Below are 20429 nucleotides of genomic sequence, written 5' to 3'. Positions count from 1 at the left end.
ACCATCAGTCCATCCACGCCGTTTAATGTCAAAGTTCAGACAAAGCCTGAAGGATTACGGTCAGGGAGAAACCTGTTTTCAAGCTCCATCTAAATCGACTACAAAACTTCTAACTTCTAGGTAAAATACTTTCTGACTCAAGAAAACAAAGTAGAGATTTACGCCTTAAGGCCCGTACACACCGGGACGAATATTCGCCAGCGTTTTTCGCCACGTTTTTTGTGTTCACACCCAGGCGATTTTCGCTGACGATGAGCCGAGCGAACATGCAATTTCATTCCCTGACATTAGATGGCGCTTAATGTAAAACAGAAATACTCCTGTACACAAGGTGGCGCTGCGCAAGTTTACGCTTCTTAAAGTCGCTTTTCACTCAGAAGAAGAGAACAAGTATTTACGCGATTGTCAGAATCAAACAAAGAAAACATGAATATTTCAAGCACCAGCTGCTCCAACTGGTGCTTGGTTCGGGGATATTTTAGAATGTCCGTCATTATTTCTTTGCGGCAGTGTAGACGCTACTTGCCGTCTATCTTCTTCGCTGGTATATGTGCTCAGCAAGGCAGTTTTCTGTTTGAGCGCCCCCAAGTTGTGTTTTACTGTAACTCCAGAAGCTCCAGACACCTGTGGAAAAGCGCAATTCTCATTGGTCGAATAGATTTCGACGCGACGCGTGAAAAAAAAAAACGAACCTGAGGCGTTTCTTTTTTTGACGCGTGGCGTTTTTTCGCGTTGGTGTGCACACTCTCATTGGTGCCCTTTGTTTAGTCATGAGGCGTTAAACGTCGGCGAATATCGTGCGCGAAATTCGTCTCGGTGTGTACGGGCCTTGAAGCTTCAATCTTGATATATTTCCACCTGCGTGCCACATACACGTTTGCCCATTTTGACCCCACAGACAGCCCGTAACCCCCTGTAGGGGCAGGTGTGATTACGACTTTAGGCAGGAATGCATTTTTTTAACTCTCAAGCACGGAGGTGGAAGGTTGATGATTCTAACTCATGTTGAAGCAAAAGGATGTTCAGCCAATCATTGAGTTCTGCAAATGAGCGTATATTTTGGAGAAATTTAAAGAGTCAGAATGGCATGAAAAAAGAGTTAGTGAACATAAGTAATGAAAGAATCCACATCAATTATCTATAGCGAAGTAGAGTTGGAGGACAGGAAGAGGAAAACTGGATCTTGTTGGGTCAAACTTGTTTTGCCTTGATTTTCTTTTTTTCACTGAATAAATAATGAGAAAGTTCCATTAGGTTGTTGGTTTGATGCATAATCAGGACCCACAACAGAATTTCATTTAGTTTGATAAACATCATCAAGGATTAAAAGAGGGGGCGCTAACTTGTCCATCATTTACTTTATAAATAACTTATCTCCAGCGAGGTGCTCTGCTCCGGATTTTCTTCAGGCAGATTCTTGGCGTTCCCATTTTTGGCTCCGTTGAGAAGCAGAGGAACCGTTGCCCCGGTGACGGGCTCTTTCCCTTTGCCGTCTCCAGCGTTCTCGTTGGCGGAGGACAGCTCGGTCACTCCCGGCGTCGCTCCTTTTTCGGCGAACAGCGGCTGAGAGCTTTGCGGCTGGAAACTCCCGTTTCCGTTTTGGGTGATTCTGTAGATCTCAGTCATTTCTGACACGTCCTCCTCATCTTCGTCCTCTTCGTCCCTGATGGCTCGCCGCAGGCTCTCTCTGGGCATGAGGGCCCTCCGCCTTTCCTCCTGCTGCTGGTGGTGCTCCACCGGCTCCTGGTTCTCCACCCTCCTGGTGGAGCGGCACAAGGCTTTCCGGAAACCCCTCTTGAAGTTGTCTGACAGGAAGCCGTAAACGATGGGGTTGGCGCAGCTGTTGGCGTAACCGAGCACGACAACAAAGTAGTAAAGGCCTTGGTATTCTGAGGGCAGCAGCACCAGCAGGTTGATGATGTTGAGGGCGTAGAACGGCAGCCAGCAGAAGACAAACACGGCGACCACGATCACAACCATTCGGGTCACTTTCCGCTCAGACTTCCGTCTCTTGGTGGAGGTGGCGTGGACTTTTTTGCCCGAGCTACGAATCTTGAAGACGATGAGCAGGTAGCAGAGGCAGATGATGAGGAGAGGGCAGAAAAACCCCACCGTGGACGTGTAGATGATGAAAGCAGCCCTCCAGATGTTGGCTGGCTGAGGCCAGGAGATGTTGCAGGTGCCTCCTGCCTTCTGGATGTTAGCGAAGATCACCACGGGGAGAACAACCAGAAAGGACAGCGCCCACACGGTCCCATTCACCACCTTGGCCACCTGAGGGCGCCTCCACTTCGAGGAGCGGATGGGGTGCACCACGGCGAGGTAGCGGTCGATGCTCATCACGGTCAGGCAGAAGATGCTGGTGAACTGGTTGATGGAGTCGACCGTCATCACCAGTCGGCACATGAAGGAGCCGAACGGCCACGACTGCAGGGTGTTCTGCACGGCCAGGAAGGGCAGGCCGAGCATGAAGAGCTCGTCTGCGATGGCCAAGTTCAGGATGTAGATGTTGGTGACCGACTCGATCTTTGAATAATGCAGCACAATATGAATGACCAGAGTGTTTCCACCCAGACCGATCACACAAACAACGATGTAAATGAGCGGGATGAGGACTCCCGCCACGCTGGGACCCGAGAAAAAGTCTGGGAAGGTGGAGTTGGTGGAGTTGAAGAGCGTCTCGTTCAGATCGCTTTCGTTGAAAAGCAGCAGGGCCAGAGAGAGACCAGGCGACGGGCCGGCCAAGCTGCCGTTCTCCCACGTCTCGGCCGACATCTCCACACCGGGAGGCGAGAAGTCACCCATGGATGTGAGCTTCCTGCTGCTTTGTCCTTCTGCTCCTTCAGCTCGCGCCCATCTGGTCTGTTGGAGGAAGAAAAAAGTTCTGTGATCCAACCGAACGGCTTCATCTCCAGAGTCTGCAATAAGAGAACAGGATTTCAAAGAGACTCAGTGAGCCTGAAAGTGTTTTGTTTTTCCGCGCCGCTCTGAAGCTTTTTGATCTCTGATGCAGCGGTGTTTTAAAAATGATTCTTTTTGATTCAGGGGCTGCAGTGAAAACACACGTCAAGTCATAATTTAAAAGTTTCGGGAGATTAAAAGCCTTTGTTTTTTGTGTTCATCAACTGAAGAGGACCAGGAGCGGCTTCTCTTTTTAAAAACATTTACAACCCAACTTTGTGAATAAAAATCCAGATTTTTATTCACAAAATTGTTCTTTGCAAAGAAACAAACAAAACATCTGCTTTTCATTTGTCCCTAAAGAATAAACTGCGTCCACTGCTGGATAGCTTAAATATTCAGTGAGTTAAAAGAAACAACTCTCCTGTTCCTCACAGCCAAAAACAATTTTTTAAAACATCGGAATGAATCAAGACGTTGTGGTTTTACTCTTTATGAGGAATGCAGCAGACTCACAAAAACAGGCCGTACCATCTCCCTCAGTCAAACTTGGACTTTCATAGCCGATAACTCCCCAACCCTAGAAGTTTGGAATGCCTTTGAATGAACCAGAGCACAAAAACTTAAAGACGTTTTAGTTTGAGCGAAGCGGCAGGCTGATCAAGCAGACAGGAGGTTTTGGTGAAGCTGATTCTTGTTTTGATGATCAGCTCATCTGAACTGATTAAGTAGCCTGAACTGGTAGAGAGCTGCGCTTAATCCTCCTGTTTAAGTTCTTCTCTGAGGAACAGCACTGATTTTCATGGGTAAAGTTGACCCGAGTCAAACAAAACCCATAAAAGCTCCCAAAATATTGCTTATGTCTTCATCAATACCTTCCTTATTAACCATTTTAACCAATATTTAGTTTGGTGATGTCCGTGTGGCTCGTACCATTTTTTATAGTATATGCTGATTACACCAAATGAGCGAAGCAGGAGACGCTTAATGGGGGAAAATACTTTTTTAAGTTGGGTCAATTTTACCCATGCCGTAGCTTTGTATTATAAACATGTGGGGCGGATTCGCAAATATATTAACTGAACCATTTTTATTATGTATGTTAATTACACTAAAAAAGGTAAGCAGGAGATGCTTCAAGGAGAAAAAAACGTTTTTACGGTGGGTCAATTTGACCCAAGCAGTAGCTTTGTAATATATACATGTGGGGCAGGTTTATAAATGTATCAACTAAAATATTTTTATTTCATAACATGATTACACTAAAGAAACCAAGGAGGAGACATTTCAAAGTGAAGAAATAATTTAAAGATTGTTTTAATTTTCATTTTAAAATGAGTCAATCGTTCAAGTTGAAACCGACTGAAATGTTGAAATATATTCTAAAACATATCTGGAATTCTTTTAAAATACATTCACATAAAATTGACGTTTCTCAGTCACATTTTCAGTGAATTCTAATCATTCCTATTTCATATTTGCACATTATTTCATTTTTTGACCCTCTCAAACGTGATGACACACTCTGCTTTATAATGAGCATGTATGACAGCCGCAGACAGACTCACGCTTACATTTCTGAAAACACAGTTTGATGATTTCTACCAAATGCAGCTGTCAAACACCGACTCAGAGGGAGGTTCTGGTGATGCAGAAACATCCATGTGCCCTCGTTGTTCTTGTGTCTCTAAAAGGTCGCTGATGCTTCTCACGTCACACAAACACAAGAGTCAATACTGCTAACAGCTTGTTTTACATGGATGATCAAACTGTATTTTGTAATCAATGACACCACAGCTTTTGACAGCATCCACATGTGATGACGTGCATCTCTGTGAGCACGCCATCATCCCCGCCGCCGCTCCTCATCAATATCATAGATTATATGACGTTATGGGAGAGGCTCACTTCACCACACAAAAAATTCACAGTTTTACCATAAAAAGTAGAACACGTGTAAATAATTTACAACTAGAAGATGGCATGAGAAAAAATAACCTTTGTATTACTAATTTCTATTTTAAAACGCAAAGAAAAATTATTCCTGGATTCACACAATACAGAATCAAACTTTGATTGTGTTAGGATCCCAAATTTGTCCTCAAACACAGTTTTATGAAGTTTTATTGTGAGCAAAACTCAAAGTACCAAATGCTGCAGTTCCTAAAATGACCAAAGCAGAGATTTTCCTTTAGACTTCTATGCTTCAAATCCTGTTTAGACCTTAGAGGTGGGCGTGGCTCCTTCCTTTCACCAGGAGGCTTAGAAATGGGTGGTGACATGAGTGCCATCGATGTAGAAGGAGGATTAGGCTCTATCATTTTCATAACTCTTTGCATTGCTAAAAAAACTATTTTAATAAATTGGAAAAGCAAGAAAAATATAAATATAAGTCAACACAGAAATCTGCTGCTTGATCAGATCAGCTTGGAAAAAATGTCAGCCCAAGGTTCAAGTAACTTTGAAAGAATTCGGTCTCTCTGGTCTCCCATAGCTGACTCCATGACTTAGGGGGTGGGGGGGGCCTGGTCGTCGCTGCTCCTTGCCCTTCTGCCGTGGGCTGGGGTGGGGGCCGGGGCCTCCGGTGCCTGGCGGGGGGTGGTGGGGGCTCCGTTGGTCGGGGGGTCGGGTCCGGCGCCGGGGTGGGGCGGGCTGGGGCGCTGCGTGGTCCTCTGGGCTTGGGTGTGGGGGTGCGTGGTGGGGGGGTGGGGTGGTGTTCCGGCTTGGCTTGGGGGGGTGGTCCCTTTGCCTGTGCTGGGGGGGGTTGGCGGGGGGCGCTGCTCGGGGGGGGGGCCCAGCGGCACTGGACGGGCTTCCCATCTACGCCTGGGGCTGGGATCAGCCCTTCCCTGGCTCTGGGGCGGGACGGGACAACCCTCTTGGGGCCCCCGGGCGCTCTGGGTGTCATCCGCTTCGGCTGCGGGGTCTGGGGTGGGGTGGGGTGGGGGGTCTTGTCGGCCCTGTCCTGTGGGGGGGCATTCTGGGGGAGGGGGGGGGGCGCTATTGGTACGGGGCAGGGGGGGTTGACGGGTCGGGGTCTCCGCTGAGGCCATCGGCGGTTTCCCCGGCCGGTTGGCTGCCTCGGTCCCGTCGAGGCCTGACCAGAGCTCTTCTAGGGCCGGCGTTTGGGGGTGGGGGCCTGGGCTTGCTCCGGGGGGGGCCGGCGCTTTCTGGCTCCTCTCCCTCTGTGTGGGGTGGGTGGTGCTGGGCCTGGGGTGTCGGCGCCTCCGGGGGTGGGGCCCCTGGGCTGGGTGGGCCTGGCCCCCTTGCTGGGGGGGGGGGCGGGGGACGGCTGTTTGACCACCGGGGGACAGTCTACCAGCTGTCCCCAACTTACCCCCTTCCTCATATAACCTCATAATAGGGTGAGGGGGTGGGGGGCTTAGCCTGCGATGAGCCTTGGGGGGGGGGGTTTACTAGGCAGTGGCCCCCCCTCCTATGGTTGCCGTATGGAGTGGGCCCCCCCTCTTTCGGTTTTATTTGCACCTTAGACATGTAGGGCCCTTGGTAGGGGGGGTGCTTGGACATCACTGCCAGCAAGCAGCAGATGTCCTCCTAGCACCCTACCCGCCAATTTTAACCGCACCTTAGACATTTAGGGCCCCTTGGTGGGGAGGGTGAGGGGACATCACTGTGAGTAATCAGGAGATGTCCCCTTAGTGCCCTACCCGCCAATTTTAACTGCACCCCCCTTAGTACACACACCCCTCCCCCCTCAATATATACATCCCAACATAAACACACACACATGCACACACACACCCTCTTAAACACATATACGCACACACATTTTGCAAGGAAGGTGGGACCTAGGACCATCTGTCCCCTGCCTCTTCCCTGGTGGGGGGTACGGGCCCCTTTGCAGCGGCGGCCGTGTCCCCGGGGTGCCGGCTTCCTGGGCCCGGCGGTGCTCTCTCCGCGCGGTGGGGGGGTTCACATTACATCTGAGCCGGGGGTGTTGGTGTCCCTGGGGGGTGGGTTCTGGTCCTTGCTCCTGAGCGCTGGGCCCCGCCAAACTTCCAACTGTGGCCGAGCCTGGTCGGGCCATATTTACAACACCCCTTGTGGGCCCTCTTTTTTCCCCGGGGTTCCCCCCTCCTGGGCGGGGGCGGCGGGCCCCTGCCTTGCTCCTCCCTGGACCAACCGTGGGCCGGGCGGATGGCCGCCTGGAGTGCGGGGCGGGTCTCCCTTGGGGGGGTCCTGGCTCGTACCTGGGGTTGGGGCGGGGGGATGCCCGGAACTCCTGGGTGGTGGTGGGGTGCTCGTCTGGGGCTGTGGGCGTCCCTCTCCGGTGGGGCCCTGCGTTGGGCTCTCCCGGCGCGGCGGGGGGCTGTTCTCCTGGTTGGGCTGGGGCGGCCCTCTCTTTCCCTCTGTGCCTCCCTGCTCTCTGGCTCTGGGGGGCCTTGCGGCGGTCCTGCTGGCCCTGGCCTGGGTGGCGGGCTTGGTCGCCCGGGCGGCGGTTGTTCCCTGCCGGTTTCCGTGTGGCGTGGGGGGGATTCCGGCTGCCGCTGCGTGTGAGCACTATCTGTTTTGTGTACATGTCGACAGATGGACATTTTTGCAGCTAGCAGGTGTGTTTGACACTTGGGTGTGTGTGTGGACAGGCTCCGCCCTTTTTGTACTGCATTTGAGCCTTACCATAGTGATTAACAACCAGTAAACTTGTTGCTCTATGCTGCTTCATGGTCTTATCCCCCTTCCCCTCCTACTATCACCCTCCTTCCCCCCCTCTTTCTAACGTCCCTCTCTCTTCTTCCCCTCTTTCCTTTTCCGTCCGGTCCAACACCAAAGATCTTCAAACATGTTTGAAATTAATAAAGTTTGGCCTCAATTACAAAAGGGGTTTATTCAGACATACCTTTGGTTTGTCTGAAGATTAATAACCCCTCTTGTTAAAGTAAAATATGTCCAACACAAGAGGCCCTCAGCTCTCATCTGTTTGCCCAGCTGTTGGACAGGACAAGGTAAAAAAAAAAAAAAAAAAAAAAAAAGAAATGGGTGGTGAATGGGTCTTCCAACAGGATCATGATCCAAAACATCCAGCCAAGACAACCAAAGAATGACTGAAGAAGAAGAAGCAGATCAAGGTCATGGGGCGGCCCAACTAGTCTCTGGACCTCGCCCCTATAGAAAACCTATTTAGAGAGCTGAAGCTCAGAGTTGCTAAGCAACAGCCACCAAACTGTGTGATTCAGAAGTCATTTGAAGGAAAGGGGGGAGCAAAATTCCTCCTGATATGTGCAGGAACCTACTCATGAACTACAAGAAACCTCTGACCCTTTCTATGGGTTTATCCACATAGAGGAAAGAGAGTTCAAATACTTATTTCCCTCAACGAAATGCTTGAAATTCTTTAAAGTTGATTTTTTAAATCACTCATCGTTCCAATGAACGTACCAGTAGGATGAAAGACCCCAATGATGAAGCCCCCTTGAGATGACTATTGTTGTAGTATCGGGCTATATGAATAAAATTGAATTTAAATTGAAAGACTGTCAGTTTCTTTTTAAGTGGGCAAACATACAGAATCAGCCGGGGATCAAAAACTTATTTCCACCTCCATAACCCCAATGTGTGTCAGGCTGACGTCTGACATAAAGAGTTAGAAGTGAGTTCTGGACAGAAAAGAAATTGCAACATATCTGCAGAAAGATCTCCAAGGGTTCCGTGTTTTTAAATCTTCAAAGTAAGACCGACTTGTCTTTCCTCAGATCGATTTCCTGACCAGCGTTGTGTTTTAGGATGTCATGCTGGAAGCATCAATAGCAGCTGCGCTTTCACAGCCCTCCTCTGCTGCTGATGGATTTATATTTCTGGGAATCATTTTTTATCTCAGGTTTTCCAGGATCTGACAAAACACTGAGGCAGAAGAAACAAACTCCAAGTTGAAGTCATGACAAACCTGCAGTGTGAAGGCATACAGAGACTTCTCATTCAATTTCACTCCTGGCTGCACAGCCGTCCAGCTGAGTTCAGGCTCTCTTTAAAACAGAGGGGAGCATTCTTACACAACTCAGAAGGTGCTTCTGTCCTCGTTTCTTTTCAGAAAATCAACAGTGAGAGCAGCACAGATGTGCAGCCGAGCTTGTTAACCAGAGTTGAACCAACAAACGCAGTGAGAAATGATTTTCACATCCAAGCTGACAGCGGCAGAGTCGATAACCGAAGCCTTTCAGTGTTTTCTCTGCGAAGGAAGCACAGAGACACTAAAAATGTCTATTCTTCAAGCATTTGCAGTTGTTCTTATTGCAAAACATTGTCACATTAATCATATTTCAATATCCCAAATTTGATCAGGAGCATTTTATGTTAAACTCAGCAGCTGCCATGGAAACCAGAGAAAGAGAAGACCCAGAGATTGGCATCGTAAATCAAACAGGCAAATTAAATTTAGATGGATTTCTCTTATTTTCCCCAGTCGAAGTGGTTCAGAGAGAAGAAGAAGGGGCTTCTGGTTGGGCCTGATGAGGGGGGGGGACATCTCACGTCCCGTTTACAGCCCAGGTCGCAGCTCCACCTGCGGGTTTGATCCAACGCCAAGGAGGGGGGATGCTGAGATTTAAGCAGCTCAGATGAAGACTGAGCCCCTCACGCCTCACTTTTGACCACTTTTCTCTGCAGATCACGGCGCTGTCAGACGAGTGGCTTGTGTCGCTTCACCTGCCGGCAGGTTGTAGCCGTGGGCATCGCTCTGTAATTAAATCTGAGGCGTTGACTTGATGCAGCAACTTAGAAATCAGAAAATCTGGTCTCATCACCTCGCTCCCGCGGGACCGAATTGATTCACCCTGATATCTGCTGGGGTGTCTTCTGCCTCATGTCTGCTCATCAGATCCTCATTATCTGCCCAGGAAGACAAACAGTTTTAATATGTCTGAGCAGGTTTGTCTGTGGCTTCAGGGGCACAGAGGTGCATTCCCAGACCGCTGAAACCACAGACTAAACCATAAACAGGATTTTCCCACACTCACTGCAGAAATGAATCTGTTGGTCTCTTTCTGTGTTTGAAGCCTCATTTGGAGTGAGCTTGTTGAATTCCAAAAATAAACCTCTGTGAGGCTTTCTTTCTTTTCTGCCCTGTCACATCAGCTCTTTCTGCCTGAGCATAAACCGTCTTTAAATTGGCATGCAGGCGGCTGCGTTTTTCTGCAATTATACCCTGGTTTTGCAGGAGGCGAGGGTGGAAGGTGTCACCTTATCAGAATTTCATCCTGAGTTTGCAACGCTGAATCACGGCTGAAAGGGAGCCAATTAGCAGCCTGAGGGCCTCGGCGTGAGGATTAATGGAGCCTGATCTACAAAAGGCCTGTTAGTTGAGTCTGGTTGATTGATGAGAGGGAAAATGATTGATATGCTCAGAGCACAGCAGGTTTGAACCTTTGGTGGAGTGCTACCAGGACGTCTATGTGTGAAGATGTCAACGCCCGTCCCAAAGGAAGTCGCGCTAACAATTCACAGAGGAAGGGGAGTCATAGCACTCAAATTCGTTTTTACGTCAAACTCTTGATGATCAACATCCAGCAATCCCACATCATGATACTACCCCCACAGTGTGCACCAGACACGATGGACTTCATCTGCCTCTCGCTAAGCTGACGTTCCGTCACTCTTGACTGATTAGAACATCTGGTCTCACTGCTGTAGCAGCTATCTGAATAAACAAAATGTGTCACCGGAAGGAAATGGAATGGCATGTTAGATACAGTAAGAGGCCCATGTCATGCGAGATCCACTTTTTTAGCTTTTAGGTGTATTATAAAGTTAATTTCTCACAAAAAACAACAACATTCATTCATTCATCTCCGAGCATTCCTTTAAAGACCTGCGCTCTGAACACCAGCCCCTCCCAACCCACGAAAACGAGCGGGTTCTCACAAGCTGTCGTGGACCAATGAGAACAGCCCCTTCCAGGAAGAGTCTACGCTGCCAGCACCGCCCCCCAGGCTAACAGACACACCCACTTTCTCTGAGGTGCTAACTGTGACGCTTTCCTTTTCTATGCACAAAATGCACATCCATCTTTGCAAAAACTTGGATGTTGTTTGTTTTCATGGGAGACCTGCAGACACGCTGCAGAGGCCGACTCTGAGATGATGTCATGAAATGGGCGGCACCCACAAGGAGCAAAAAGGCGGAGCCTTAGAGATTGAGTTGTATTATTTCTAAGTAAAGAACTGGGAAAATAACTCCTACTTGATTAAAACAATGTGCTCATTATTGTGAATACATTATCAAATATATATGTATGGATATAGTTTACTCTGAAAGGCGTAAGAAAAGAATGATACAGACCCTTTAAATCAGAGGTGTGTTGCTGTGAGGGGCAAATGGTTTTCAACCGTTGCCACAAAGAAAACATAAATGTTTTTTTCAAGTTACAGATCCTCTGTACAGAAATGAGGAAATAAATATTGGCTTTTACCTGCAGCAACGGACGGAGCTGTGATCATTTTGTTACGAAGCGTTTTATCTGAGGAACACGGCGTCCAGGACGTCGGGCCAACGCCAACAGCATGGTCGATCAGACATGAGAGTCAGCTAGAACAACTGACAAGTGCTTTTCATAGTTGAAAATTATGAGACTGAAGATGAGTTTACTGAAGTAAGTTAAAAAAAAAAAAGTTTTTTTTTTTAAAATATAGTGGACAATTTGAATAAAACATAACGGATTATGAAAATATTCATCTAAAGTTTTGGGAGTTTTAAAGTATTTCTACTAAAGATGAAAAACGTTTTTCTGTTGTTTGTCAGTGTGGAGAAAAGGAATGTGAGTTAACCAGGAAGTTGATAGGAAAACTTTAGTGTGACATTGTTTAAAGTATATATACTTTTTCAAAAATCTTTGCGTTTTTATCAGTTTTGTTGATCTCCTGTTGTAAATAAAGGTATACATGATGCTGCTTGAATACATTGTATTTTGATAAATCCAGTGAAAAGACTTGCATATAGCAGACATAATAGATTAAACAGTAAGATTTGTGGTTTGATCTGTGAATCTTTAACTTGTGAATTGAATCCGATCGCAGACCTGCTCTATGCTGGGCTCATGTCATGTCCATAGTTCAGCTGACGTGCGCACCATGAGGATTGATAACACGTTGGTTTCATTATAACCAATAACAGCTTTGTTTTGTGTGACATTTGTCTCTTTTCCGTCGTCTTTCAAACTGTTCTGAAATCCTAAATGAACGGCGAACCAAAGCTGACTGAAGCCGACTCTGATCAAAGCGTCGGATTTATAAAACATGAAAGCTGCTGAATGAGATTCTTGATAAAAGCCTGAGTTTTACCCAGAATCCCCTGAGGTCTGTGAATTCTCAGCAGCAGATCGGAGGAAAAACCTTTGAAAGCTGGATCCTCTACCTGCAGCTCAGGTATGTGCGCATCTATTTGTCAGTGTTCCTCTTCTTAACCTTCAGCGGGTCATTTTCAAAGAAAGTTTCTCACGTGTTGCCATAGAAACTCACAAACCCTGCTTTTCTTCCCACAGACATCAGAGACAACACGGCGGAGTGTGACGCACACAGCTGGAGGTTTCTGCTGCGAATGCTCCCATCTCCCTTTTAAAGCAGTAACGTCATTTGGCTATTGTGCCGGAAAAGTGCGAACAAGTTGTGCTTTCAGCCCCAATTACTTGATGTCTGGAGTGCAGATTAGGAGCAGCAGATTAGACATCAGGCTCAAAGGAAAAGCAGCAGGCAGGTGATGGAGCGCTGGTTCCTGCAGAGTCAGCAGAGACCAAGGAAGGCTGCACAAAGAGACACAAACCTTCAAAAATAAAAATGTCTTCATCCTCAAACAACCTTTAAGATGTGAGCTCTGATTGGACGGTTTTCCAACATCTACAGTCATTTTAAGACCCATTCCACTGAAAATTTGTTTTTTTTTTGGTGCTTTTAACTTGTTCTTGTGGCCTCTTTCTGACAATGGCAGTCATATGTATATAGAATATCAAGCTTATAATTGAATTTTTGAGTATTTCTTCATGCAAATTGTTGTGACTCAGATGTAAAGTGTTTGAAAAGGCTTGTAGCACTGATGGAGGGACTACAGTTGGTTGGCAGCTCCTTGCTCCGCTCCATTCCGATGCGCTAGAGTGGGGGCGTGAGGGGCTGTAAGATAGCAGGAGAGAGCATAAAGAAAGGGATTATAGGAAGTCTGGTGGGTTTTCAACGTTTCTTTGGTAAAAAAAAAAAAAAAAAGTTGTCAATTTGAGAATTTCCTGTTCAAATACACGAGAAAGCGGCAGGTGAGGCACCAGCTGCCCATGTCTCCCCTGCAGCCAGCCTGCCCCTCACACACTGACTGGAGCTGCAGCTGACACATGTGCTTTAATGTTTTCTAACCCTTTTTCTTTAATTATTTCCTTTTTCTATTCCTCGCCAACTATCTGATTACATTGGTGCCAGTTTGTGACCCACTTAGTCTTTTTTATCCACTAAAAATGCGCATTAGAAATACACTAAGTGATGCCGGCAGTACATGTGCCTCAAGGCAGGGGGCGCTGGTGATCCCAGAGAATACAACACCACAGCTACAGAATAATGGTATTAGTGGAAGCCAGTCAAGTGCAGCCATCTAGTTATTCTCCACTATTGTTCAGCGTCATTTTCAAAACGTGTCTAAACTCAGGAAACTGTTGAGAGCCATGTGTTTCTTCAGAAGGAGCCGCGCACGGACTTCATTTATAAGTATAAAACAGTTGTGATCCCCGAAGGAGGATCCGCCTTCGGCCCTGGAGAAAGTCTCCCCCACGCTTCTGACCACGGTCGGAAAGGAAAACAAGTCATCGCGGGAAAGGTTAAACACCACCCTCAGCCATTTCGCTGGAAATTTTTTCAAAAACCGCCCGGTTGCGATAAGAGCCCTGGAGTTTGGCTTGAATAGAGCTGTCACCCCAAATATTAATCAGTCGGTGACCTCGTTTCCCTTCCACTGACTGGTCTCAGCAGCATCGTCCGCCATGGTTGATGTTTATGTTCTCGTTCTCGCCTACTTCAACGCAGAATTATGACGTTTGAAGTGTATCAATGACGTACGGGTCGGATACATGTGGCCTGGCCGTTCAGACGGAGGTCGCATTTCAAAAGATCGGATCTGTGTCGTTCAGACTGTCATGAAAAGATCAGATACAAGTGGTGTAGGGACAAAAAAATCAGAATTGGGTTGTTTCAGCCTGCAGTGTGAACGTAGCCTAAGCTACTCTGTAGAGTTCATTTGTTTGTAAATCTGACTGATGACATCAGTGCCTCACCAGCCGAACATTCCTGCACGCCACTATAGAGAGTTCTCTGTTTACACTCTCTCGCTAGCTAAGAGCCTCTAACACTCAGAAATACAATTTAAAGTTTAATTTTCTTTACATTTGTCTGTTATCATCAGAAAAATGCCACAAAAAATATTAAAAACAAGATTTTCCTCAGAGTGGGTCCTTAAGCTACTCAGATATTGAGTTAAATTAATCTGTCCTGGGGGAGGATCCCTCCTTCATGTGGGCACCCCTGAGGTTTCTTCGTTTTTTCCGGAATCCGGTTTTTCAGGAGTTTTTCCTTACCGCGAAGGGGGGTCTAAGGGCAGGGATGCCAGTATAGCTTGGTCAGTTTGTTAGTTCATTTTAGTATTTTTCTATTGAACTCTTTGTATTCGTGATCCTTTTGAGTTCATGTTTTACTTCGAAGCCCATCGAGACGACTGTTGTTGTGATTTTGGGCTATACAAATAAAATTGAATTGAATTGAATTAATATGTAAGATGAATAAACTGTTATGAATAACTTAGGTTGAGCTGCCACCTTATAAATAACTGATTGAAACATTGTTTCAAAGCGGCGAGCTTCAAAGACGGTCCTTTTGTTAAAGAAAATAAGTAAAAGCCATTCGGTTTTCGTGACTTCCTTCATCCAGATAGAAACTTTTCAAACTAAATCTGAAAAAAAGTCAGAGAACAAACTCTTCTACTGCCTATGATGGTTCGTCCAAAAGGAGGCGTTTAAAAACGAGACTCTTTGATTGCATATTTGCAATGCAAGTCTGACAGTTTCAAATAATCAGCAGTTTGCAGAATACCTCAAAACAAAACCTTTCAAAGATGAGAGTTTATGAAAATCAGCTCCTGGTCACATCTGTCGGCTGACGCGGCTGAAATCTGTCCGATATCTGAATTATAGTTGTCACATTCCATTCTGACTCATTGATCTTCGACTAAACCTCCCACAAACCCTTCAGGCTTCTCAAAACTCCTGAAATGACTCCATTCATGCTTTAAAATGAAGTTCAGCTCTGCTGCCACATCCTCTTTTCTTTAGGCGACATTAAAGGAGGCGCCACTCCTCACACACACAACCACAACTCATGTGATCTGATGTTTCTGAGGCGGTAGAAAGCTTTGTAATATAGGACATGGTCCTGAAAGGATCTATATTTCCGTCATTTGATGTCCATGGCGTGATGAGGCTGGGACAGAATCGAGGACACGTCTGCTGAAGCCACAAAGTGCTTGAAATGGATGCAGTTTTTTTGCTTCTGTGGAGATAACTGCTCATGTTTAATTCTTAAGTTAGACTATGATCACATATCCCAAAATGCCACCGCGGGGCGATCGAAATACTAGTTTTGCAGCAAATTTATCCAATTCTTTGTAGTTTTATTTAACAAGCTTTCCAATTCGATTTTTTTCTTCTCTTTTCGGTGTAAAAGAAGAGCTGTTGGCAGTCCGATGTGAAGCACAAATTATTTTCACTCTTCTTTATCAGCTTGTGGAACAGTGGACCGGCTCTACACCCTCTTCAGGGTGCTGGAGGGCTTTTGGGACTTTGCTCAACCAGTCCATATGTGTTTTGTGAAGTTGGAGAAGGCGTTCGACTGTGTCCCCTGTAGTACACTGTGGTTTGGTTTGGGGACCACAGGATTTGCTCTCTGCTTTTTGCAGATGATGTCCTGTTGGCTTCATCGAGCCAGGACCTCAAGCATGCATTGGGGCGGTTGGCGACTGGGATGAGGGTCAGCAGTGCTAAATCTGAGGCCATGTTTCTTGACCGGAGAAAGGTAGTTTGTCCTCTCTGGGTGGGTGGAGTATTCCTGCCCCAGGTAGAAGAGTTTAAAAATCCTGGGGTCTTGTTCACGAGTGAGCAAAGACCAGATTGACAGGTGGATCGGAGCGTCGCCCTCTGTTTTGCATTGCTGTACCGATCCGTTGTGGTGAAGAGAGAGCTGATCCAGAAAGCAAAGCTCTCAATTTATCGGTGGATCTTCGTTCCAATACTCACCTATGGTCGTGAGCTCTGGGTCGTGATCCAAAGAACGAGGTCCTGTGAACACCTCAGGGTCTCACCAGAGGAGCTGGAAGAAGTGGGCGGGGGAAGTGTGCCCATCTTTGCTTAGACCCGGTCGAGGACAAGTGGAAGAAGATGGATGGATATTTATCAAAAGGAGAGCTGTGGATTGTTACTTAGGCAGTGATCTGATTGGATTAAGGAATCGTGGTAATTGATTCACTGATCGAACAATGATTCCTACTATTTAATTGATTTAATGGTTGATATATGGATATAATCAGTTTGTTGGGTTTATATACTTAAAATACAAAACTATTCTGTATTTTAGAGCGAGAATCAAATTCCCTTAATTGTAGTTTGACTGTACTCCACTGTATTTATAAAAACTGGCAATCAGCTATTTTGACTGTTACAACTATTCGTACTCAAAATGTTGAGAACATATCGCAAATATCCGAGTATTCGTGTATTTGTTACAGACCTCATCAGCAATGGGCTGATGCTGCAGCCAGTGACTCAGCCCCTCCCACAGACCAATTCAGCTTAACCCTTGTGCTATCCTGGGCACTTTAACATTGGGAGTGGGGTCATCTGGACCCCACTAGACAGTGCGCTGAACCTTTTTTCTTCAACGATTCTTGATCTTCACTGGTGTCCATGGATTACATGAAATCCTCTTCACCTTTATCCACCTGTGTCATGATAGGGATAACATGTCAATGTTAGGATCGGGTCATCTGGACCCCATAGGGTTAAAACTGCAGCAAGGAAAGACAGACGTTCTTTCTAACAAACGGTTTCACTTGACCCAGCAAAATTAATGTACTTTCATGTAAAAACAGGTAAGCCTTAGAGGTAAATACAAACAAGCTGACATACACACCTCTGCTCTCCGCCTTTGTTTGTGAATCTGCGCAAAAACAATTTTACTCGACTGGAGTCACTTTTACCAACAGGAAAACAAAAGAAGGTGAAGTCTGCCTAAAGAGCACATCCATCTGCTTCTCTTATCAGAGCAGAAACCTTTAGATCTTCATCCTCACTTTCCACGCGCTCCAGGGAACAATGACGCTCCAAGTGCCTCTTTTCAGAGATTTAACCTGCAGCACTTCTGTGTGGCAAACTCTCACCCGGGACTCATCCAGAATCACTAAAGCGCCTCTTTTCTTTATAGCACCCCCCTTCCTGACTGAGCTCTCCACCTGCTCCGACGGCCGAACGAGGCTGCTCTACAGAGGTTGATTTTCCCCACTCCTAATCTCATTCTCGGAGTCATTTTCTGAAGTTTGATCGATCTGCTGTCAAACAGCTTTGTCTCCATCTCAACAGACTCCTTTAGACTCCATTTGTCCAGAGATTAACAAACACGTAACTCAATTTCAGCCAAAGGAGAACGATGTGCCCGTTTCCTCCAAACATCCTCTGGTCTGAGGAGGCTTCAGGCCAGCACATCAAAGCTTTCCGTCTGGTTTTAGAGAGACCCAACGCTCCACAGCGGAAGTCTGGATAGATTTCATTTCCTAAAAATGAAAGATAAAAAAAACCTTCTCCAGGCTAATAAAAGAACAAGACATTCTTCCTCCTGAATCAGACTTATTCATTTGAAACTGACAGTAAAAGGAATATTTTGACAAGAGGATTAAAAAAACCTGCAGGTGTTATTAAAGTGTTTTCAGCAGCGATGTGAAGGAAAACAACGAAAGCATTTGTGTAAAAAAGGGAAAAAAAGACAGACATGTAATCTGACACACCTGAGCAGCTGTTTTAAGTGCATCAAAGAAATGACGTTTCTGTTGATTATAACTGTATCGGAGCCCCCTGCTTCTTCAGTGTTTGTAAAATATCATTCAGCAAACTGATCATGTTTGGTGAAGAAATATTCCGTCTTTTTCTTACTGGTATTGTACAAAAACAGCACCGCACATGCTCCCGGGAAGCTCTCACTGCGGGATCCAACTCAAACATCGTCAAGCTGAGCATCGGCGCTGAAGGTCAGAGCCTCTGACAGCTGCAGTATTTCTGAGGTTCAGGGTTTTTCAGAGGCGCGCTGTTCTGCTGACAGCTCACATCAGCAGGTTCAGATACATGAAGGACCTGTTTGACTTCACACACAGCTACAAACTCTCTCTTTATGCTCTCAGATCAAATGTTACGGATTCGCACTGCGGTAAAAAAGGAAATGGCGAGGAAGAGCACAAAGACCTGCGATGCCTCAGTTTTAGAAACTAAAAGGTTTTCCCCAAATGAAACCTGCTGAATCCACAACAGAGAAACACTGATCTGATTTAAAGCACTACACAGTAGTCTGGGGCATTTTAAGAGTTTTCTTTTATTCAGCATTTGCTCTGTCAACTTATCTATAAAGCCCCACTCCAATGAAAACTGTGTGGAGGACATATACCGTAATTTCCGGACTACAAGCCGCTACTTTTTTCCTGCGCTTACAGCCCTGCGGCTTATTCAGTGATGCGGCTAATTTATGGATTTAATTGGCGGCCGCCATGTACGTACTTTCGGACGCAGTGGATGGATTGAATTTTTTTCTAACACCAAGCACAAGGCATTTATTTTTCAACACACTAAGCAGCCAAACAGCATGGACCTCACTTCAGGTCTTAGACACTTCAGTCATGGTTCAACAGAACGAAACACGCATGCCCGGCCGCATCCCAGAATCCTTTGGTGCCATTAGACCCAACGTGCACGTGATCGCCATTACAGTATGATGCAGCTTTCAAGTTAAAAGCAATCGTTAAAAGCAGCGTGAAAAAATCCCCCATCACCAACGGGTTTGGAAAAGCCGGTCAGCTGCGTGACGGAGAGAACAGCGCATGTGGGAATAACATCAGCCTTTATTTTGTCGGGACACGACTGGAAACACAAATCGACGTGATCGTTTTAACGGTTTCTAAGAACTGAGCGGAATTTTGCATTGAAAAGCTCACAGCCTCTGTGTGAGCTGGAGACATGTCCTGCTGCTCATCACATAGAGCTGCGGGGCCGATGGCAGTCTGATGGCTCCCACAGGTTACAACGCATCCGCCCCTCATCCACAAAACTTACAGTATTAAGTCCGATTGCTCTGCACAGCCACGATTTGCTCCTCCCTGGAGCCGCCCTGGCCATAGGTGTCGGAGAAGATAGGAAGGGGAGCGCGCGGGGCACGCGCCGCGCTGAGGCGCTGGTATTGCGCTGAGGCGCGCTTTTTAGTCGCCGCTGCTTTATTTTACCGGTGTGTTTTTTTAACCAGGCCTGTTAACGCTGCCGCGACACAAGCGGAAGGAGAGCTGTTCCCGTTCACCCCTCCATGCACTGCTGATACTTGCTCATTCTTAAACATGTACAACAGTGTGGCGAGCTGGGCGTTGGCCCCACCTTTAGCCCCTAAGACTCATGGGAAATGGGGAATCGCGGATGTAAATTTCCTCATCATAACTGAGGGGTGTAATGTCGATTATATGGTTACTGTCTGTAATTTTATGTATGATACCTAGATTGTCAATAAGTAAAAAAAAATAAAATAAAATAAAAAAACCATAACTGAGGAACTTGTGAACAGAATAGAGGTCCATGCTGTTTGGCAGATGTGGGTATAGTCACATGTATGAGCCTGAGGCAAGGCTGATTCCTCCCACAGTGTGCTAATGCATCACACTTACTCTGGGAGTCAGGACGTGACTTTTCAGGTTCACCGTGTTGCCTACTACATGCGGCTTGTACTCTGACGCGGCTTGTATATGTTTAAAAGTAGTTAAATACATGAAAATGGGTGGGTGCGGCTTATAATTGGGTGCGCTTTGTAGTATATTAAAAAAATTAAGCTGGGCTTCTTAAGAAGCATTCCAAGCCAGAGTCTCCAGATCTCAACCCAATAGAAAATCTCTGGACGGAGTTGAAGGTCCATGTTACCCAGCGACAGCCCCAAAACATCACTGCTCTAGAGGAGATCTGCATGGAGGAATGGGCCAAACTACCAGCAACATTTAGTGGAAACCTTGTGAAGACTTACAGAAAACGTTTGAATGCTGACATTGCCAACAAAGTATTGACATGAACTTTTGTTATTGAACAAATACTTTTTTCCACCATAATTTACAAATAAATTCTTTAAAAATCAGACAAAGTGTTTTTTTTATCTCTGATAGTTGAGGTTTACCTATGATGAAAATTACAGGCCTCTCTTACCTTTTCAGGTGGGAGAACTTGCACAGTTGGTGGCTGACTGAATACTTTTTGCCCCACTGTATGAGTTTAT

The 20429-nt window shown here is 46.2% G+C and overlaps 1 protein-coding gene across 1 annotated transcript in view; it reads right to left on the bottom strand.

Moving 5' to 3' along the window:
* Nucleotides 1-733: 733 nt before the first annotated feature.
* The window catches only part of LOC101165888 (somatostatin receptor type 5), a 40452-nt gene continuing 20756 nt past the window's right edge, over nucleotides 734-20429 (bottom strand). The window contains exon 2 of the mRNA XM_004071155.4: nucleotides 734-2862. Within this exon, the coding sequence (XP_004071203.1) occupies nucleotides 1360-2805 (1446 nt within the window). The 5' untranslated portion in view covers nucleotides 2806-2862 and the 3' untranslated portion in view covers nucleotides 734-1359. The remainder of the gene's footprint in view (nucleotides 2863-20429) is intronic.

Source organism: Oryzias latipes, chromosome 8, assembly GCF_002234675.1.
Source record: "Oryzias latipes chromosome 8, ASM223467v1".
Lineage (NCBI taxonomy): Eukaryota > Metazoa > Chordata > Actinopteri > Beloniformes > Adrianichthyidae > Oryzias > Oryzias latipes.
Note: the sequence above shows the minus strand (reverse complement) of the source record. Positions and strands in the feature narration are given on the sequence as shown.